General features: G+C 45.4%; 2 protein-coding genes across 4 annotated transcripts in view; one reads left to right on the forward strand and one right to left on the reverse strand.

The window, feature by feature from the left end:
* Window positions 1-21,317, reverse strand: part of CtBP (C-terminal binding protein) — a 66,490-nt gene that overhangs the window by 19,693 nt on the left and 25,480 nt on the right. The window lies entirely within an intron of this gene.
* On the forward strand, window positions 10,061-11,955 carry LOC144113044 (uncharacterized). Its single transcript, XM_077645934.1, has one exon. The coding sequence runs from the start codon at window positions 10,190-10,192 to the stop codon at window positions 11,813-11,815; it is 1,626 nt and encodes a 541-aa protein (XP_077502060.1). The 5' UTR covers window positions 10,061-10,189; the 3' UTR covers window positions 11,816-11,955.

The raw sequence follows: 21,317 nt of genomic DNA on the forward strand, positions 1-21,317 counted from the left end.
GAGAGTAGCAGCACAGATTATCCGAGTACAAATCATGATGGCAGACATACGTGAGCTGACAACATGGTTGCCAATGGAAGTGCGTGATGTTATCTGGTATTAATGGGCACGTTGGACTAGTGTGTCCGTCATCCAGGATGACGGACACACGCCTACAAATCGTGTATGGTGAAGAGGTGATGTCTCGTCAAATGGTTGGTCGCTGGTGTTGCATGTTCAGTGAAGGAAGGCAAAGTGCGGAGGATGAGGGTTGAAGTGGGCGTCCCTCCCCATACATGAATGAAAACATTGCTACAGTACAGGACATGGCGTTAGCGGACAGGCACATAAATGGTGCCAGACGTCGCTTCCACACTATGTATTGGTCGTGCTTAGGCCCATCACATGCTCCATGATATGTTGGGTTACTGAAAAATGTCTGCACGATGGGTGCCAAGAAACCTGACCCCGGATCACAAGAATGCAAGAATGGGAATCAGTCTCGATGACTTGATGCGGTCCTCCATGAAGGGACCATCAATGTGGCACGGTACTGGGTCACCCTAACCAAACTCACGTCCGACATTCGCCGAAAGCGTCCTTGGCTCTTGAGTACAGGTGTTGTGCTCTTGGATGACAAAGCAAAACCACACACAGCAAGGTTTACATAATATCAGATTCGTCGCTTCGGATGGGAGAGATTGAATCACCTGGCCTACAGACCCAATTTTGCCCCATCATACTTTCACCTGTTCCCTGCATTGAAAGCTGCACTCTCGGGACGTCACTTACAAAACAATGCTGAGGTGGAGCAGGCTGTGAGAAATTTCCTTGCATCGCAGGGCACAGAGTTTTACCAGAGTGATTTCTTCAAACTGGTTGCACACTACGACAAATGTCTCAATGGCGGTGGCGATTATGGAGAAAAATAGTGCAAGGTGTATATTTGATGCCATGGTGCATTTTTTTTTGTCAATAAAGTTTCAGTGTGAAAATAAATGATGAACCTTATTTTCAGAACGTCCCTCATAGAATGCTTGCGTTCAAAGGAGTAGTGCACCAGTGGAAAGCATGCAAAGGATAGGATTTCGGTTGTGTTCAAGTAAACCTGTCTCGAACCGAAAAGCTGTCACTTCTTGTAACTAAAAATCGGCCAAGCCAAGTTACTTCAAAGGCACCCAACTGCCATCAAAAGTCGTCGACAGAAACAGTACGAAAACGTGGATTACTGAAAGCTCTTTGAGAGCACATGTGCTTCATGACCGCTGTTTTGCGGTGAAGGAAAACAAATGTTATGCGGGAGTTAGCAGAGAAAAGACGACTCACGGGAAAGCTGGCTCGTGGCTCAAGTGAGTTAAGAGGCCGTTGTCGCTCCGAGGCCGCCGCCGTAACAAATAAAAAACTTTTTTGACTGTGTGTGTCCTATACACATAAATTTAATAGCATTAGCCTTACTGCCATTCGCGACCTACTGAGTTTACCACAACTCATTCGCTCGGGCAAAGCGTACTCTCCCACCCATTCCACACTCAGAAAAATGCGCAACTTTGTTAGTAACGACTTCCTAGCCAGTAGTAAATGGTTAATTCAAAACTTTCAGTCAGATTAGGCATCTCTATATTTCTGATGTGAAGGGCTCCATTTTTACCATCACTTCTGAGAGGTACTCTCGGCTTGCGTATTGACACAAGAGTTTATGGCTACGTTTTTGAATTGTCAAGAAAAAGCAGCTGTATTTTCAGCAAAATAATTTTTATATTGCATTTGAATAACATTCCCAAGATACTGTGCTTATTAGCCCTGCTTGCATTAAGATTAAATTTATCACTGCCTTGCAAGGGTAATCGTCATCGTGACTTTAGTATAATGACATTATATGTGGACGTGTAGCATCAACTCCGAAAATAATGGCACTAACAAACTTAAGGCCTTAACCATTTACTGCGATTTCTTATGCGCGTATGACACGGGTATAACTCTGATCACTTTGGATTGCAGTCGAAGTAGCTCGGAGAGCAACAGCAACAACGCTGACGACGCCCGAGTACCCAACAAGGCATTTATTAAAGGAATGTTTCCTGATGGCAGATTATGAGCTACACCAACAATGCAGCACATAAATGTTAGTACGAAGAGTTCAGAATACACATGTACTCGCATTCATTCCCAGTGCTGAGGCACTCAGTGGTGGATTCAGTCACTCTGGCATGGATCTGGCACCTTGCTTGTATTTAACAGTACAATTCTCCACAACCATTTTAGCACACACAAAAAAAGTGGGTGGAAGTGTTCTTTTATCAGCTGCTTTTTTTTTTCACCACCAACCTGTAGTGGCCAGTGGCCCATATGGAGTTATGGATGGGTTCCACAAGTATAACTGCATCCAATGCAGGACAAAGGCCTCACACGTCTCTGTAATTAGCCCTGTCCTGTGCAGCATTGCACGCCTTATCCCCAAAAACTTCCTAATCTCATCTGCCCACCTGACGGTACTGCAACCCCTCAATACATTCTGTTACCCCAAGGGACCACTGGTTATCTTCTCTGCTCATTTCAATGCCCTTTATTCTGCTCGAATTCTCTATTAGACATTTGTCACCTGCCCCACTCCTGCTCTTGTCCTGCCTCGTCAAGTTACTTATTAAATAAAAAATTGTACATCCTGTAATATACGGAAAATTTAATGGTTTTCAAGGACCCAAATATTATCTAGGAGTCTCAAGGCCCTTGAAAACATCTTTTCGTATTCAAGGGTTTTCATGGTTTTCAAGGACCCACATGACCCCTGTGTTAAGCCATACTACTGTTCAGTACATACTTTTCCAAAACTACAGTCAACTACGGTTTAACGAGGTTTCCCTCTACAAGGTGCTAACCTTACGTGGTGTTGAATCACATCACCAGAGGTGAATGAAGCACTGTCTCTCCATCGAAATGCAAATTACAAAAGGCACCTGTGTACTGTGTGATGTCACAGTGATGTGACTGGCCGAAGTCACATTACTATGACATCACTGCAAAGTCACATCACTTTGGAGCAGCTCTTGGAGCAACCAAAAGTGCCTCTTGGCATATAAGTTGCGTTTTTTCTTTTTCATCGGTGCAACTCATATGACAAAAAATGACGCACCACCGACTGCCATCTCTTGGCGTTCCTAGTAACAATGTTTGAAAAGAAAACCGATGACCAGAAGAGAAAAGCACCGAGTTAGAGTTTTGGCGCAGCGCAGTCCGCTGCTGCGATCAGCTTCAGAGGGGATCCAACTACGCCTGTGCGGTGGCAGGTGGCAATCTGGGCAATGCGCAGTTAGCTCAGTGCGAATGTGGTTCGCGGTAGTGGAACTCTGATCTCACTATGCTAAAACTGTATTTTAGAAATGTTATCCTACGGCTACAATCCCATGATCTCGCTATAACCAGACTGAATACGGTGGCGGCATGATGTGCGCACAGCCGCTGCATTCAGTCCAGTCATATGGTAACATTCTTGGAAGTTTCGATTTGATCGCATCCGCATGGCTTCATGCGCATAGTGTGTTCTTCTAACTCAACATAGCAATGAAGCTATGATACAAGACTGAAATTAAGTGACATCAAATATGTGCTGGAGAATGCGAACCACACACCAGGGAAGCAGTTTGAACCGACTGGGAAAAAATATTTGGGACTATGTGCTTCTTTTAAATAGGGCAACGAAGCGAACACCAAAATCGACGCTCATTGAGAACTTTGCGTTAGCACACCGTTTCCCCACTTCGGCCAAGCAAGGATGTAGAAGTCAACACCTGCGCTGCTTGTGAATGTTTGCGCCATGCACATTTCCAGCGCGCTCTCCAGACCAAGAGATGACCAGAGAAAATTCCTGCGCACTGCAGGCTTATTTTGCTTCACTGCTTTCAATATGCGGGGGACAACGTGCCTGGCCAGCATGACGCCCACCCACATATATATGAATATATATAACTAAGGACTTAAGGACTGACTGAAAGATCCTCAGAAAATTGCGTTCTCCGCTGGCGTTACCTAACGGAAAGGTAGGATAACACGCAGTGCCGAAAAATTTTGTTCGTAACTAAATACAGAGTTTGGACGCAGGCTTGACACACATTACTCGTAATTTATCGTATGTAGCTACCTTTGCCTTTTGGCGCAGCATTCACATTACTGAATGACGTCGGTGAATGTTAAAGATCCCCAGAAGGTAGAAATTATTCCAGACCCTTAACTATAGCACCTCTTTCCCTCTTCTTTCACTACTCACTTTCCTCCCTTCCCTTACAGAGTGATTTGTGTGTCCACCGATATGTGAGACAATTACTGCGCCATTCCCTTTCCTCAAAAACCAATTTTTTAATTTTTAACTCAAGGCTACAACTTGAGTGAGACCATCCCTTCATGCCCCGTTGCAATGCCTGGTGGCAAGCTCTGGCACTTAAATGCAGCGCCCAACACAGTATTCTCAATGCGACGATACCTGAATGCTTAGTGTTCAAGTATCAGCTCCGCCACACTGTAAACCCTGCAATGGGCACATAGTGCTGCCACAAACTTTTTTTTTCTTCTAACAATGCTTGCATAGTATGATCCAGTAACTTTGCCACTGAACTTTCACAAAAATTTTTCGAGGTAGTCGTATCCCATGGTATTATAAGCACAATCTGCACTGATTTTATATGGCTAATAATGATGACGTAATCACAAACAGAATTAGGACAACCTTAGACTTCAATCAACCAAATGATCAGGCAGGTTTCGCAAAGGATGCTCAACAGTAGACCATATTCACGTTACCAATCAGGTGATAGAGAAATGCGCAGGATATAACCCCTATACACATCCTTCATAAATTATGAGAAAGCATTTGACTAAGTCAAAACCACATCAGTCATGCAGGCATTACGGAATCAGGGTGTAGACGAGCCTTATGTAAAAATGTTGGAAAATAGAATGGCTGCACAGCCACCATTAAGGAAGGGCGTCAGGCAGGGAGATACGATCTCGCCAATGCTTTTCACCAACTGTTTACAGGAGGAGTTCCGAGGACTGGGTTGGGAAGAGTTCGGGATAAGAGTTAATGGAGAATACAGACGTAATTTGAGATTTGATGGTGACACTGCCTTGCTAAGTCACTCAGGGGATGAATTGCAAAGCATGATCAATGACTTAGAGCAAAACGGTGGGTCTAAAAATTAATATGAAGAAAACCAAAATGTTCAACAGTATCGGAAGGAAACAGCAGCACTATAAAACGTGAAAATAGAAAATGTCTGCGCACCGCCCTTTTACAAATTACAAATCTCCAATTACAAATCTAATCCACCGTAGGGGATTCCCCTAAGCATTTGACAAATGAAATATACAGAAAGTTTCAGTGTACATGAGCAGGCTTCAAAAGTAGTTTCTTTAGGTTAGGCACCCAAAAGCCTGGAAGAGAGGGAACGAGAGGAATTGGAGCGAAGTGGTGCATGGAAAAGGAGACAACACGTAACGCGTGCACACAAACACCCAAATGCTGCAAGGAGCAGACAACGCGGCCGTGTGCTGCACTACGGTTTTACGGATCTCCCCATGGAGGACGCTGATGCTCGGACAGTGCAGCGCCCGTTGGCCCAGGTTCCCTCCCCTATTTGCTTCAGAGATGTAAAACTCGAGGAAACGATATCCAAGAAATGTCTCTTTGTAACAAACAGTGTTTTAAGTTTGGTCTCGCATACAACACTAAAATGTGCTTGGTACATAATCTTTACCATTGTTTCTTTCAGGCTGCCTTACAAGCAGTTTCTTGGCATGTGCTTTCAAACTCCTTCACTTCTTGCTCTCAGCAAAGGATTTGAAAGTCAGTCCTTGTTTTCCATGTGGTCCAGCTCAACATCACAAAACAGACCGTGTGTGGCATACCTTTTCCAGCAAAGATTGTCAGAAAAACAAACTTACTTTGTCTTTGCGATGTATTTGAAAAGCACGAAGCTGCTGCTAGCTCACCAACCACTTGTAGCATCACCCTACTTCCTCATACGTAAATGTGAAATACACAACACAGAAAGCTACAAGCAGACATACTTGGCCACGTAAACAATTGTGCATGTACTGTCAGCTTCAAATGAAACACTAACAAGACAATCAACAAGATCAGCAATGCAAGAACAGTTAAAGAACATTAATGCATTTGATCTTCACTTTCATGGCGTACACTAATAGCAACTATATTTGTGTGTCCCCATTAGCACTGACGCGATCGATCAAAGTTAAGTCGCAGCACCATTTGGATCACCCAGAAGCGCATTTTGAAAGTAGCAAAGATTGTTTGGAGCAGACCAGGGTGTGCACTCAGGCACACATTTATAGAGGTACTCAGGTATCGCTGAAACATAACCGAACGTTAACGCATTATTTATGCGTCTTTAACTTTACTGAAACATTACAATTAAACCTTGGTTCATTTTTTCTCGCATTACTGAAACATTTAGAGAACAATGAAGCAAGCTTAAAATACCGTTTCTGAAGGGGCAGACCAAGAAGTTTCATATTATACACATGCATAACAGCCTCAATCAACTAGGCATGACAAGTGCTGCAAGGGTGACAAGAGAGCAGTATAACTGTACTTCTGTACAAGGCATGCAGCTGCGTTTCTACCCTGAACTCTATGGCTAGAACAAACCAAAAAGTTTTGTTGCAAAATTCTGTTGAAGTTTATCATTCCTGCCTGAAATGCAGAAAAAAGCCCTGCTGTACATCACTGTGCTTTTCTGTATTGACCGCAGTGCTTGAGTTCCCGTTTCCTGTTGACTATTGAATTTGTTCGGCGTGAAATCTTAGACCCCCATTGTAATGCCTTACAAAGACCCTCTGGGCAATAGCAAGTAGTGGCAATGGCCAAGAGCATCTTGGACAAGGTTAAATTTAAATTTGGAGCAGCAGGAGCCCGACACAGAAATAAGATAAAATAGAGGATGTTTCAACTAACTTGTGCCACAGCTTAAAAAATGATAATGCACTACACCAAGATTTGAGCTGTGCAAGGTTGTAGACAGTCATCTTTGCCAGGGTCTGCACACTTTTTTTTATTAACACGCTGCAATTTGCCTACTGTATATAAAAAAAAAAAAGCTGTTTAGTAACGTTATTTGTGCAGCTTTACTGTGCAAAAGCTGCAGCGAGTGTTGAGAAACGCAAATTTCAGTTCTCTTCAGTATTACTTTAGCCTGGTTTCATTTTAAAACCTAAAGCCTGTAAGACTTGAAATCGGCACGTGATTGTGCTCCTGTGCCGTCACATGCAGTACAATTGAAGAAACTTTTGTTAGGCAAAGCCAGGATGAATAAACAGGTCACTGATCACAAGGATCGTTAAGGGATGATAATTATAATGCTGCAGGAGGAGCGCGAACATGCAGTCGCTATTTGGCGGCATAGCACAGGTTTTTTACAGTCCAACATGGCCTCACCACTCCCGATGAAGAGTATTACTATACGTGCTCTGTTCTGGTTTTAAGGAGCACCGCTAGTTTCCTCCGCTGATGTGTTCAGCATTGCCGTGTGCTTTTGGCGTGCTTCACTGCTTTCTCTTCAAGTGTTTGATATTAGAGACTCTGTTCAGAATCATCGTGGACAATTCCAGCTAGATCTACGAAAAACGCCCAGCTACGACACAAGCTTGAGATCACATCTGCAAATGTGCACGCATGATCTGGTCAGTGTAGTCGGCCCAGGGAGAATGCCACCCATAATGCCACCTTTCTCAGGCTATCCCAGGACACCTTGCGAGCGCTGAGTGCAGCTGGGGAAAGAAGGTACGAGGCACAAGCCTTCGAGGCAAGTGGGCAAGCTTTTCACTGTGCTTTAGGCGGAGGAAGTATTGTTTGCGACCAAGCTATGCAAACAGAATCATATGCACTGCATCGAACGACTGCCCGTTTTTAGGCCGAGAAAGTAGTATTTGCGACCAAGATACTGAAATGAAAACAGCCCGCATCTCGGCCGTCAGCGACAGAAAAGTACGCTAAATTGTATTGTTAGCGAAAATAATAGGCCCCGAGCTAAAGAAATGTCCATTGTTTGAGGATTGTTGACCAATTCCCATTTTCAGGTAGAAGTGATAATAGCAATACAAGCAAATTTTATCCTCAGCAGCTTCGCTGCTGCTAAATCACAAAGATCGGCCATATCTTTATTTTAGTATAAGATGGGGTGAGCATTCAACTATACCGACGAGAATATAACCTCAATTACAGCGCAGGCAGGTTCCGAAGCGCCGTCCGTTGCGGCTTAGACATGAAACAGGCTGGACATAGCGATGATCAGGGCAGCCAGTACGTGCGCAGTTCGTCGCCTGGCGCGCCTGCGAGCGGCGCTGCTGTAGAGAGCTTGGCACTTGCGCAGGCAGTCTTTCTGATAACATGTAATATTGGCCTTTTCTGGCCCAAAAGTGAAGTTCCGAGCCAAGCAGTGCTCGCGCAGACACCACTGCACAGAGGCACTGTGCGACACCGGCTGTGGGCGCCTTGCGAGAAACTAACTTGGAGACATTCTTAACTACAAACAAGTCTGTTGTCGGCTCGTTGATGAGAGTATGCTTAGCCGGGTTATTTGCAGGTACCATAGCTGGGCTCAGCTTGGCAGGTCACAACGAAAGGGCAGCTGTCGGTGCGTACACTCATTTCCCATTAGCCCTTCCGCGCCCACCGGTAGCACTGCAGCATCTGAAAAAGGTCTATTGGAAGTGGCTGCATTTAGTTTTAACTCATATCTATACAAACAAACTTTTTTTAAACTGAAAGTTCAATATACGAAATAACGTCATTCTACTGTACAAACAAACCGGAAACTCCCGTGATGTTGATGGTGCTGATAAAGCAAGCGAAAATGAGGCCTGTGGAAACAAGCTATCGGATGGAGTGCGTCTGAAACCATTCTAGCATCTTGCTTTACATCGAATGTATGGGACGTGACGGTGCTGAGCAGCAGCCTGATGAAGCAGAACCAAATTTTGGAGTACTAGAGCCTCATAAAACCATTTTTTTGCATGTGTGTTCGTTGTGTTCATATGCCACAGCGGTGGCAGCGCCGCCAAAGTGCAAAACACGTCCACTGTGTACTAATAAGTAGACACCAAAGGGCTAGAAAACAAAACGGATCAGAACAGGGTTTAATTCAGTCTGTTATCTGTTTAGTCGCACATTCTTAGCTTCTTCGCATTTGCCATGGCTCTTGGTTGTTGGAATAGCATTTAAGCGCAATTTCATCAAAAACCACTAATTTGTAGCAGCACGTAGCAGGTTCATTGCAAATGCGCAGCTTGGCGCAATAGGCATAGCATTCCCACCACTGGCCCAGGGACAGAGATTAAAGGTGCTTGATGTAAGCCTTTCTTGGCTCACTTACGCTATATGCCATTCCAATATAGGCTGCTAACCTGAAAGACACAGGTTCGATCCCGGCTGCGGCGGCCGACTTTAGATAGAGGCGAAATTCTAGAGACCCGTGTACTGTGCGATGTCAGTGCACATTAAGGGGAGATGCGACTGAAAAAACCACGATTTTTTTGGAAAAAGTCGATTTTGTGTTTTCTTGTGTTTCGTATTCCTCCAAGCCTCTTCTTTTATGTATAAAAAAAATCAACTGGGAGTTAATAAAAAATGCAATTAAAGCACTCGCGGTGGCTCGTGAAAGTGCAAATTTGACTGAATTTCGGGAACGCGGCATTTCGCGCCACGGCATTGCCCGCTCGAATTTTCGCGGGGAAGTAGGCCCTACCCTATTCTACCAGAAGCCACTTCGGTAGCGGCGCATTCTTGATAAAAATACGAAAAAAAAAAAGATCGTTTCTCGCCAGAGTTGGGCGTCACGACTGGCCCTTTAAATCACGTGGCATGATCGGAGCCCTACCATTGGCTGCGAAGATTTCAACGCACGGCAGTCGGACGCAGAAGCTCTTCTCTCTGCCGCCACCGAGACGTGAACAAACGCTTCTGCCCGGGTTTTTTTCCTTCATACGCCATGGATGTGATCGAAAAACGAGATTTTCGTTCATGCAAGTTCCTGACGAGGCATCAATATAAAGGAAGACGTCCCAAGCGCAAGCGTAGAGCTCCGGTGGCGGGTCTGCTGTTAGGCCTAACCGCGGCAACGGCGATGCACCCGATTTGGATCATTCACTCTTTTTGCAGAGCATCGATGACTTCGTGAGTGCATCTGAGCGAAAGTTAAAGATGTTCGACGACCATAACAAGGGTGAAAATGAGCGCGGAAGCACATTTATCTGTGAGATCGGCATGTTGCACGACCTTGTCAGCGGCGCGGCGTGCTCCGCCTGCGGACGATGCGATCTCTCTATCAGAGAATCGGCCGCAACACGGAAAGGACTCGCAGCATTCTTGGAACTCTACTGCCAAAATGACGCGTGTCCGACGGCCGTTCTTTCATCAACATATTCGTCGAGCCGCATATCTCGATCGTGCAAAGGTAGTGACGAGGCGTCCGCCCGCGGCAGTGCACGGGATGCCTTCGCCGTGAACGTGAAGTCCGTGGTCGCTGCGCGCGCAATCGGCCTCAGACATGAACAGCTTTTGCGGTTTTGTGCGATTATGGGATTTGCGAAACCGGTGCACCGCAGGGCTTTTGTTGCTGTTGGCAAAAAATTGCATGCTGCCGCCACGAAAGCTGCCGCCGAAAACCTTGAACAAGCCAGACAGCTGACTGCAGCCGAGGCAGGATCCACGAACGTCGCAGTCATGTTCGACGGAACGTGGCAGAAAAGAGGCCACAAAAGCCACAATGGTGTGGGCACAGCCATCTCTCTTCTGACAGGGCTGTGCCTAGACTTTGAAGTTCTTTCCAACTACTGCCTTAGCTGTAGCAGGCACAAGGCACTAGAGGATGAAGAAGAACAAATCTGGCAGGCCTCTCACACACCTGTGCGCGAGAAAAACGCAACCTGCTCGGCACACGCGATGGAGACCGAGGCTGCCCTAAGGATCTGGAAGAGGACAGACCTGTATGCCACACCTCTCAAGTATACAACGTTCCTGTCGGACGGGGACAGCAAAGCCTATGCTGCCGTGGCAGAGCTGGACATCTACGGGAGTGTTCCTGTGCAAAAAGAAGACTGCACAAACCACGTCGCAAAGAGACTTGGCATTGCACTCCGGAAGGCAAAGCTCCCAAGAGGAGAGAAGCTCAAAGATAAAACAATTGCCAAACTGCAAGGTTATTTCCAAGTTGCTACCACCAGCAACAAAGGAAATGTAAGAGATATGTACTGTGCTGTCTGGGCATCCTACTTCCATTCCTGTTCAAGGGATGGTGCCAGCAGCCACAAATTTTGCCCAGATGGAGAGATGTCTTGGTGCAAGCACAAGCGGGCACTAGCTTTGGGTCAGCCAGCACCAGTCCACACTCCCATCCTGAGCGTTTCCCAAGGCAAGGCTGTGCTGCCAATCTATGAGAGATTGACTGATGAGAAGCTGCTGCAGCGCTGTGTGAAAGGACAAACACAAAATGCAGCAGAGTCTCTCAATAGCAAAATCTGGCTGCTGTGCCCCAAGACGAAATTCGTAACACGAACTGTGGTTGATACAGCGACGGCAATTGCCGTCCTTTGGTTCAATAAAGGGCACGCACGCTTCGAGGAGGTGCTACAGGAGCTTGGCATTCTACCATCAAAAACACTGCTTTCTCTAAGCAAGGAGGTGGACAAGAGGCGCATATCAAGCATGTCCACAAAGGCAACTGCAGAGGCTAGGGCCCATTGCCACAACGTAACGAAGAAGGCCCGTCTGGAGGAGTCGGCCCGCAGAGACTGTGAGGGGCCAACGTATGGGGCTGGTGGCTTCTAGCTTTGTGCCCTCTTCTGAGACAGTCTTGCTAACGCTCTGTGCAAATTTAATCAATATTGAATGAGTAGTAAGCTAGTAAACATGTTTTTTAACTTTCAAACGAGTTTTTCTCTGTTCCTCATTTTGTCCCATTTTTAGAGTTTGTGCACCAAACTTTGAGCACTTTTTGTAGTCCAATCACAATGAAAATTGCCATGGTTATGCTTTAGCATGTCCTGAATTCAAAGAAACTACTTTCAGAGCTTTTACCAAACATATTCAGTCAGATAATTTCAAAAGTTTCTTTGTTGGAAATGGTAAAACTGAAACTTCACATTTGAAATATTTTCTAGAAGAGAACAGCAAGGGAAGACTGTATTTTTATGCTTTATTGAATTCTACTGTTCACTGGGGGCGATATGAGCTAAATTTTAGTGTTCTGCTGTGCTTCCTGCAATCACCCAAGTGTGCACAAACATGCATTGTTTCTAGCATTGTATGGTTTGCAAGAAATGAACCAAATGAGCTATAAAAAAACTGAGAACATATTTGAAAAGAGCAGCTCAAACTCTTTAAATGGTGCAAGTTTCATTGAGATGTGACAGAAATTAAAGAAAAAGTTTTTCCGAGTAGCATCTCCCCTTAATGGGTGGGGGACGCGGGCCTTAGAATAGCGAAAAAATTGGTTTTGAGAAGAACGCATTTTCGAAATGCGTGTTTGCACCTGCCCTCAAAATATTAACGCTGAATTTGGTAGGGAAATACGGTAAAATCAACTTTAAAAACATCACGAGAGTCACGGTCGCATCGGCTGGTGGCCACCGAAACCAGCCCGCCAGCAATTAATGTGGCAAGCTAACCACTGATCACAGAGGGCAGGTGCTCTTCGTAGTTTCACGTTCTGCTGCATCTCGTTGCTACGCACACGACACGACAGCAGAACAAACAGCTGATCGCGCTTTAACCAGTATACATCAGCGATGACAACAAGAGCATGTGCCTTCGGAGCACCATGTGCTGTGTAAGCTTTGAGAAGTCCTCAAAAGCATGCGATGAGCAATCGCAATCTAACGTTTTTCAGTCGACACTGCATCGGAGGGAAGAACTGCCCGTGCGTTGCTCATCAAACGACATGCGGTGCTCTCAGATTATCGCATGTTTGTTTACTACGCAGTAAGTATAACTGGTATGACTGCAGACGATCCACCCTGCATAGTATTTGACTTTCGCTGTAGTTGTTGAGATTTCTGCGTTCATGAAGTGCTTCCTGTGGACTAAGTCGAAAAGAATCTGGATATGTTTTCTCAACTGTAGTCTGTCGACTGCCAGGTTTTGCTGCTGGCAAAGAATGCACGCATTATCTCAAACGTGCACATCAGCTGGATGAATATTCATTTAGAGCAAGTGTGTGCATTGTACAAATTTAGCTGCATATCATATCTGTAATGCTATAGCTTTACAGTAGAGGGCTAGCACTTGAATTAAAGGGGCTACAGTCGGGCCTTGTGTGTCAGCGGCACCTCATGTGCTTGCATGACGGTCCACACTGGGAAATTCTGCTTCTCAGATATTTCAACCATTTGCTCCAGAAGGCCCGAGCATGAAACTGTACGGCAGTCGGCGACAACCGAATCAGCGGTTGTCTCGCTGCCGTACAGGACAACTATGTGGCCACATATATACCTACACAGATCAATGTGCAATGAGCAATGTGCTCTTGGGGGCTTTTATAAAAAGACATGTTTCGAGGTGATTATGGATTTTTATGGCGCAAGGGCATCTATAGACAAAGAGCGCCATGGCACAAGGTATTTGCGATTGATTACTCAAGGTGGGTCAAAGACTCATTCTTCCAAGCATTTCACCCCTGATAAGCCGAGCATCAGACCAGGGGAAAGCTTGAATCCATTGCATCACTGGTGGGTACCCGGCGGCACTGGGGATCGAACCCCGCACCTCCCGCATGCGAGGCAGATGCTCAACCACTTGGCCACCACTGCAGTAAAAGACATGTTTCAATCAAGCAAGCATTTCTCAAAGCATATCCGCCTTTCCACTGTGCAGAAAGTAATGAAGACCAGGCTCTCCTATCACGGTGGACTAACACCTTGCCAAACAAGTTCACCACAAGCATATATGCGCGTGTCTGAGCACATACTCATAGCTGGAATCTGCGGTTGCTCTCGTGAAAGGCCTCGAACACCATCGCAATGTCAGCCGGGTGCACGAAATTAACAGCCGAAATATTTTGTGAATCAGAACTAGGTAATCGTATATGAAGAAAGCATCTGTGCTTGTGCGGTGGTGAGACAATTGCAATACTGTCTAACACATGCGTGGTGGAAAACAAATAAACAGCAAAAGCTACCGCAAAAGGCGTCCTCGCAGGCAACACAGACGATATGCACCGTGGTCTAGTTGAAACAAGCGCTTGTGTCGCGCTAGCGATTGAACAGAACATTGCATGAAGACCGCGGTCCTTCTAGTTTATATAAAAATAGAAGCGCGCGCTTATCGCTACCATACCGCCTCCACATCGCCTGCTAGTTGCCCAAGAGCTGCCAGCACAAAATTGTCCTGGGGAGTCTGGCTGCCCGCTGGCAGCCCGTAACCACCCAGCCAGAGAACAAACGCACTCTGGGCAGCCACTGGAAATGCACAGAGCAGCCCGAAAAAATTGAATGCTTGGCGTTGTTGGAAACATACGGGCCACACGCCACTGTTCCCTGCTCGCAGTGAGCACTGAATGATAGCTATTAGTCTCCTCGATTTGGCTGCACTTTCCGCACTAGTTCACAAAAGTGCCGTGTCAGTGTAGTGCCAGTTCTTGCGGCGCGAGTGTAGCCCGACACTAGTGCTGTCGGTGCAGCGGCCAAATCGAGTGCAAAAGTGCAGAAACTTTCGTCTGCTGCGGCCATGTACGTGTTGGTGTTTGTCGCGTGTTTTCACATATGCGCGAGATTGTGCTAGCCGCATTGCACGCTGTGTATTTGCTCCAAGAGGCACATCTCGTGGAGCGGCTATGAACTTTGTTAATTCCAAAAGTGGTGAAGAATTTGACACCGTTCATTCCGTTGCGTTGTTTAAAGGGGCGCAGGCCGGTCGACCGTCACTGATTCAACGGCTACTTCGAAGAGGCAACAATTAACTAGACAGGTTATTCAGACTACCGCTCGAGACGATCTTTTACAGTCCATACGCGTGATTCAGGCTGCTTCCGTCCTATCGAAAAGTGACTGCGGTTGTCCGCCAAGAGTTGCCTGATCTATATTTGAACTCAATCGCGTTCACTTTCGGCGGACGGTGACGGCGACGTGACTGTCAGAGGCTAAGTGGCAGGCGAAGGTGTGGGCTGACGGCGACCTCAAGCCCAGTTGCTGTCGTAAGTGGAGGTACTGATGTCGCAGCGAGCCACAAACGTTGCGATCGCCCACGTACTATAAAACATCTCACAATCTGCCTCTTATGGAAGCGCTCCATCGTGCTGCGTCTATAATAATAATTGCACACAAAAGAGAAATGGTGTAAGCAACGTGCGAGGCTGGACAGAAAGATGCGAACCCATACGCCATGCCAGCCAGTCGCTTATGCGCGTACACAGACACGCGCACACGCGCGCGCATACACACACGTATACGCGCACTGTCATTTCAGCTGTTTGGTGAGGGCCCGGCGCAGATGCCGCGTCTTTCACGGGTACGCGGCCGTCTCAAACATGGTCTAAACGCCGCTCACAAAACAAGCGGCCGCGGAGCCGTCTGCTACGGAGCGCGCCAAGCACCTTGCACTACTTGCACGAGAAGAGAACTCGCCGGGAGGCTAGTGCAGCAGTGCAGAAGAACTCGTGCAGCACGAGGCCAAATCGAGTGCCGAAGTGCAGGTGGCACTAGCTGCACTGTCAAATCGAGTGCGAGAGTGCCGCACTTCTTGAACTGGTGCAGAAAGTGCAGCCAAATCGAGGAGACCTTATATCAGCCATGTGCAGCGCTCGGTGTTCGAGAGTGCGGTCACAGCACGTGTGTTCATATTATCCGCAGTGGCACGGGAGAGTTTGGAACACCCGAAGTTATTTCCATTGTACACAATTCAGTCCAGCCAATGAATCCTACGAATTCAGATCGTATCATCAGAGATCTTTTACCATATTAACTGGGTGGCAGAAATCCACAGAATATAACCAACCACTATGATGATGATGATGGATTTTAATGGCGCAAGGGCATCTATGGCCAAAGAGCGCCATGGCACAAGGTATTTTTCAAATTCTCAAGGTGGGGTCGAAGACCCATTTCCCAAGCATTTCACCCTAAATAAGCCGAGCACCAGACCAGGGGAAAGCTTGTACCCATTGTATCACCGGTGGGTACCCGGCGGCACTGGGGATCGAACCCCACACCTCCCGCATGCGAAGCGGATGCTCAACCACTTGGCCACCGCTGCGGTGCAAACCAACCACTATGCTCCGTTTCATACATAGCAGGCAACGCTGCATAAGTAGTGCGTCTGCAAAAACCATATTACTCCACCATGTATCATTCAATCTTCTCGAAGCTTCGAAACCTTTGCGCCTAGATGGGAGCAGTGGTGGCAGTTGAGCACTCAATGGAGCTGCTCAGATGTGCCAGTATGTACTTAGAAAGCCTTCGCACACAAGGTTGCCTCATTTTTTAAAACCCGGTGTCACAGTGAACTCTGTGCGCCTTCACATCAGACGTTTCCATGCAGACTCAAGTCCTGGTTGGCACCTTGCTGACCGGATACTTCAGATGCTCGTGAGGCCTCTCTGTATCCAAGACTGCGGTACGCAGTATCATTAATATTGATGCGCAAGTAGTACCAAAACACTTTTTTTTGTGCTGTTAATAACAAAAGGGTGTTGCTGATGTAGTTTCATTTTCGTACTCGATTCTAACGCACACCGTATTTTAGGAGATTCCTTCCATAAAACAAGGTGCATGTTATAATCAAGTAAATGCAATATATAAGAACTGTACCTTACCGGTGCCCACTTATGGGAGAGAAATGTGGAGGCCAACGCAAATGGTTCAACTTATGGGGACAACGCAGAGAGCAATGGAAAGAGAAATGATAGATGCAACGTTAAGGGGGGAGCCTGGTCTTGAAAAAAAAAAAAAGTATTAATGAAGTCATAGTTAAGAAACCATCAGGGAATATGTATGTACCTGGGTGCCTATTCTAAAAATGTCATTTAATTTCATGTAAAACCATTCCTTGACACTTATGTAGTTTTTATGCATGTATTTTGTGAAGAGCTTTGAAAAAAATTTGCTGTGGGAAACTTGTTGGTATGTATGCCATTTGGTTCTCTTGATACTAAGGAATGCAGTTAAGGGCAAAATTGTCTTCCTATCTATCATAGAACTTAAATTACAGAGTTTTGAAGTTGTTTCTTCAGAAATGCGAAGTGTGTATTCCCGTTTCTGAAGTGGGAGCTTCAGTACCCTATAGCCAGGGCGATAATTTTACCCTTATTGCATTCCTTGGTATCAAGAGAACCCAATGGCATACAGTTCAGAGAGTTTCCCACAACAAATTTTCTTCAAAGCTCTTTGCAAAATACTTGCATAAAAATTACGTAAGTGCTCAAAAAATTGTTTTACATGAAATTAAATGACGTTTAGAATCAGCCCGCAAAAATACATGTTCCCTGAAGATTTCATAATTATGACTACATTAATAAAATTTTGTTTTCAAGACTAGGCTCCCCCCTTAAGAGAAGAGGAAGAGAGCAGAGTGAGTCGGGGAACAAATGCGAGTTGATGACATCCTAGTCAAAATCAAGAAGGTAAATGAGCATCAGTAGGTCATGCAATGTGAAGGAACAATCACAGGTTGTCATTAGGGGTAAATGACTAGATTTCAAGAAAAGGCAAGCGTAGCAGGGGGCAGCAGAAATTTAGGTGGACAGATGAGAATAGGAAGTCACGAGAATACGGTGACCGCAGCTGGCACAGGACTGCATTAACTGGAGAGATATGGGAGAGCCCTTTGTCGTTTATGGGGCACAGTAAGGTTGATGACTGAAGAGTGAAAAGACAACCTGAGTACATGTGTGAATGCATGTGTGCATCTGCTTGTGTGCGTATGTGTGCACGTGCACACGGTCGTTAGAGCAGAACCAACCCAGCCGCCACCAATTGAGCTTACTCGGGTTCTTTTGGACGTCCACACACTCTGGAGCAGGTTGGTAGGCAATTTGGAGTTGCTGCGCACTCTTTCTAGAGGTGCTCTGCCCATCTACAGCACGATTGTTGTGAACAAATCAAACTATAAACGGCAAGCGACATTAGTCGCGGAATAACTTGACCAGCATGACTAGAACTACGTAAGTTGATCAAGTGATGCTCATGGAGTGATGAAATGACATGAAAGGCACCACTGCTGTAGCTTTCATACGAGGTTGCATCCAATAGCAATGGGTGGTGCCAGATGCATCCAACTTACACCCGCCCAGAGCAAAAACCCGCCACCGACCCTGTTTACAAATGCTGGCGCCACGCGCATTGCAGGCATGCCCTCCACAGCCAAGGACGACCACAATAACATGTCGGCGTCCTGCAGGATTATTTTGTGTCTTTTTTATGGCACAGACTAATAAGGAACAAGGTCAACGTGGTGCCCGAACGCATATAAATGGCAGGATTCCTGAGAACATTATGTTCAGCTAAGGCTCTTAATTGGGATAGTTGGTTCAAGAGTGTATGTCTTGTAGCCTTATTTCACCTTGTCTCCACTTCACTTCTGCCTTCAAGCTCGATCCTGTGTACCTTGTTTCGTTGTGCCTCCTTTGAATTGCACTTTTAATTTTTTACACATGTTGATTGTTTAAACGGCATATTTTGTTATCACTGCATGTTCTTTACCTTGTCATATTTCTTAAGCCATATCTTTTAGTTATGTGAGTAGGTATGTTTCACAGAGCCCACCTCTAGTTAATTCTCATTGCTTTTAGTTTTTACGTCTTTGACATGGACTCACTAGTTATCACGGCAGCAACATTATGCTCGCCAGCTATGCCCCCAACAGGCACACGAGATGCGACCGCAGTGCTAGACGCGACGCTGATGTTTATTGTACAACACGCTGCACCAGAGAGCCATTTCTCTTTTTCTCGAAAGAAGCAGGGCTTTTTGACACAAGGTTGGTGCAGACTACTTGTAAAATTGTATTTTTGCTCTAGTGCAATTCTTGAATTTGTTGCTGTGGGGTGTTTTTTGTGGAACTGCGTAAAAATTGCAGATCCCAGGAAAATTGTACCATGGAGGCAGTGGATCTCATCTTCGAGCAATGCCAGGTAATTTGTCCAGTACGCTGAGGTTTTGGCACACCTCTTCAAAGCTCAAGAGCAGTGGCCCAGTAGTCTGCAGTTTGTTGCTTAAGTGTTGTAGATGGGCACTTTGCAACTATTTGGTGACAGATGTGTTTACGTAGTGAACGGATTTTCAGACTACATGAACATGTTCGTTAATTTCTACATAAAGACTGTCTATGGGCAATGTCCTGTACGCACTAGTAGAAAGACTCAAACCTAAATTATGTACTGGGTCCGATCGTTTAACGAACGATGGTCTCGTTGACCCATATAATAAACATCCATAATCCAGGGTAGGGCATTCTACAGAGTGGTAAATTTGTAAGAGACATGCCCTGTCGGCACCCTAGTGTTTTCACGACAGCACTTTAGGGAGTATGTTCAGGGATCGAGAGGCTTTCTTTTTCACACGTCTATGTGAGGCAGGAAAGCGAGCTTCCTGTCAAATGTTATGCCTAGAAATTTATGTTCATTTATCACAGGTTACTATTTCACTTAGGTGTATGGTGGGATGTTTTTATGCCTGGTCTGAGTGACAAATAATGGCCACCGATTTCTGTGGAGAAAACTGGTAACCATTTCTGCCTGCCCATGTTGCGTTTTTTTATTGTTAATTGTATTTGTCTTTCACGTGGCGATATGCAGTTGGAGGATGTGCAGACTGAATACATAACACACCTTGGGGTTATTTTACTAAGAGAATTCATTTTTACAACGGAGTGTTATGCTTAAAATACACCCCTGAGGTACTCTACTTTCCTGGATGAAATTCTTCAAAAGGGTTGCCACGGATGCCAAGCTCAGCTAAGTACTGAAGAATCCTGAACCTCTAAGTTGTGCCACATGACTTCTTTAAATTGAAAAATACAGCAAGACAGTGTTCTTTATGAACAAAAGCTTCTCGGACGGTATTTTCAAACGAACTAGGTGGTCAGTAGAGGAGCTTCCCTTTTCGAAACTGCCCTAACAGCTGTCAAGTTCACAGGAACTTAAGGCCAAAGCTTAATCTTATATTCAGGACATTTTCAAAGGATTTGGTGAGGCAACTGGTAAGGGCTATGGATCTGCTGGGAGGTTGGTGGCTTCCCAGGTTCAAGAAATGGTACAATACTAGCTTGTTTTTTTTCCAGGCTTTGGGTATTTTCCTCGATAATTAAACTTTATAAAAGAATCTTAAAAGTGCCCCTACGGCAGGCTGGGAAAGATTGAATAGCATTTCAATGTACTTGATTTCAATGAATGATTTTTTGGCAATATTTTTGTATTTTAGAAATGACCGGGTACAATGTGACAAATAGAAACTGCAGTGAACTGCTCCCCTAATATGTCTGCCTGTTCCCTTATAGTCGTTCGTGTACCAGGTGTTGTCAAAAGTGGAATTGTGAATGGCGAGAAGCTGCCACATAATTTTCATACCTGCTCCCTCAATTTTTTTTTTCTTGTGATCTCACTGTTTATGGATGAGACAATCTACCATGATGCTTTCTCGGCACTACGACGGACGTACCGAGCTTTAGCTCTTGCCTTTTAAAAATTAACGAGGTTCTCTTGTGTGGGGTATCCTTTCATTTATCTCACTGATGTCAAGATTTGCTATAACTATTTTTTATAAAGTGGCTTCTGCTCTAAAAAGTTGCCAGTCTGCTAAAAGAAGCTTCCAACGTCGCAGTTTTGTTGGGATGATTTCCGGTAGACATGTTAAAGTGGCTATTACGGAGAGGTGATTGCTGCAGTATGGATTGTCGATTACATCCCATTTAAAACCTATAAACACAGACAGCAAACTAAAAGACAAATCTAAACAGCTCATTTTCTCTGAGGTTGGGGAGCAGTTTGTGGCTTTACTACAATTCAACAGGCAACTATTATTGCTCAGAATATAATCCTCTGTAATTTGACATTTGGTGTCAGCTGTTTCACTCCACCAGAAAAGAGAATGTGCATTAAAATTTTAAACTAAAAGATAAGGCTCTGGTATTTGCTCTAAAAGATCCAATTCATGTATTGTTACTGCGATATAAAGGCCAAGATATATACAACACAGTGTTACTGTTTTGTGTGTAAGCAAAGAGGGTGCTACAGCTTCAAATTTAGTCTTTAGTATAAGCTCCCGAGCTGGGACGTCATGTTTTGCTATGATGGCAACGCCACCCGAGAGCCGGCTTGCGTTTCTTTACTTTGTTTCTCGAG

This window comes from Amblyomma americanum, chromosome 1, assembly GCF_052857255.1.
Source record: "Amblyomma americanum isolate KBUSLIRL-KWMA chromosome 1, ASM5285725v1, whole genome shotgun sequence".
In the NCBI taxonomy this organism is placed as follows: domain Eukaryota; kingdom Metazoa; phylum Arthropoda; class Arachnida; order Ixodida; family Ixodidae; genus Amblyomma; species Amblyomma americanum.

What these genes read in the sequence shown, in the direction of transcription:
- LOC144113044 (XM_077645934.1), top strand. Translation starts at nt 10,190, where the DNA reads ATGTTCGACGACCATAACAAGGGTGAAAATGAGCGCGGAAGCACATTT.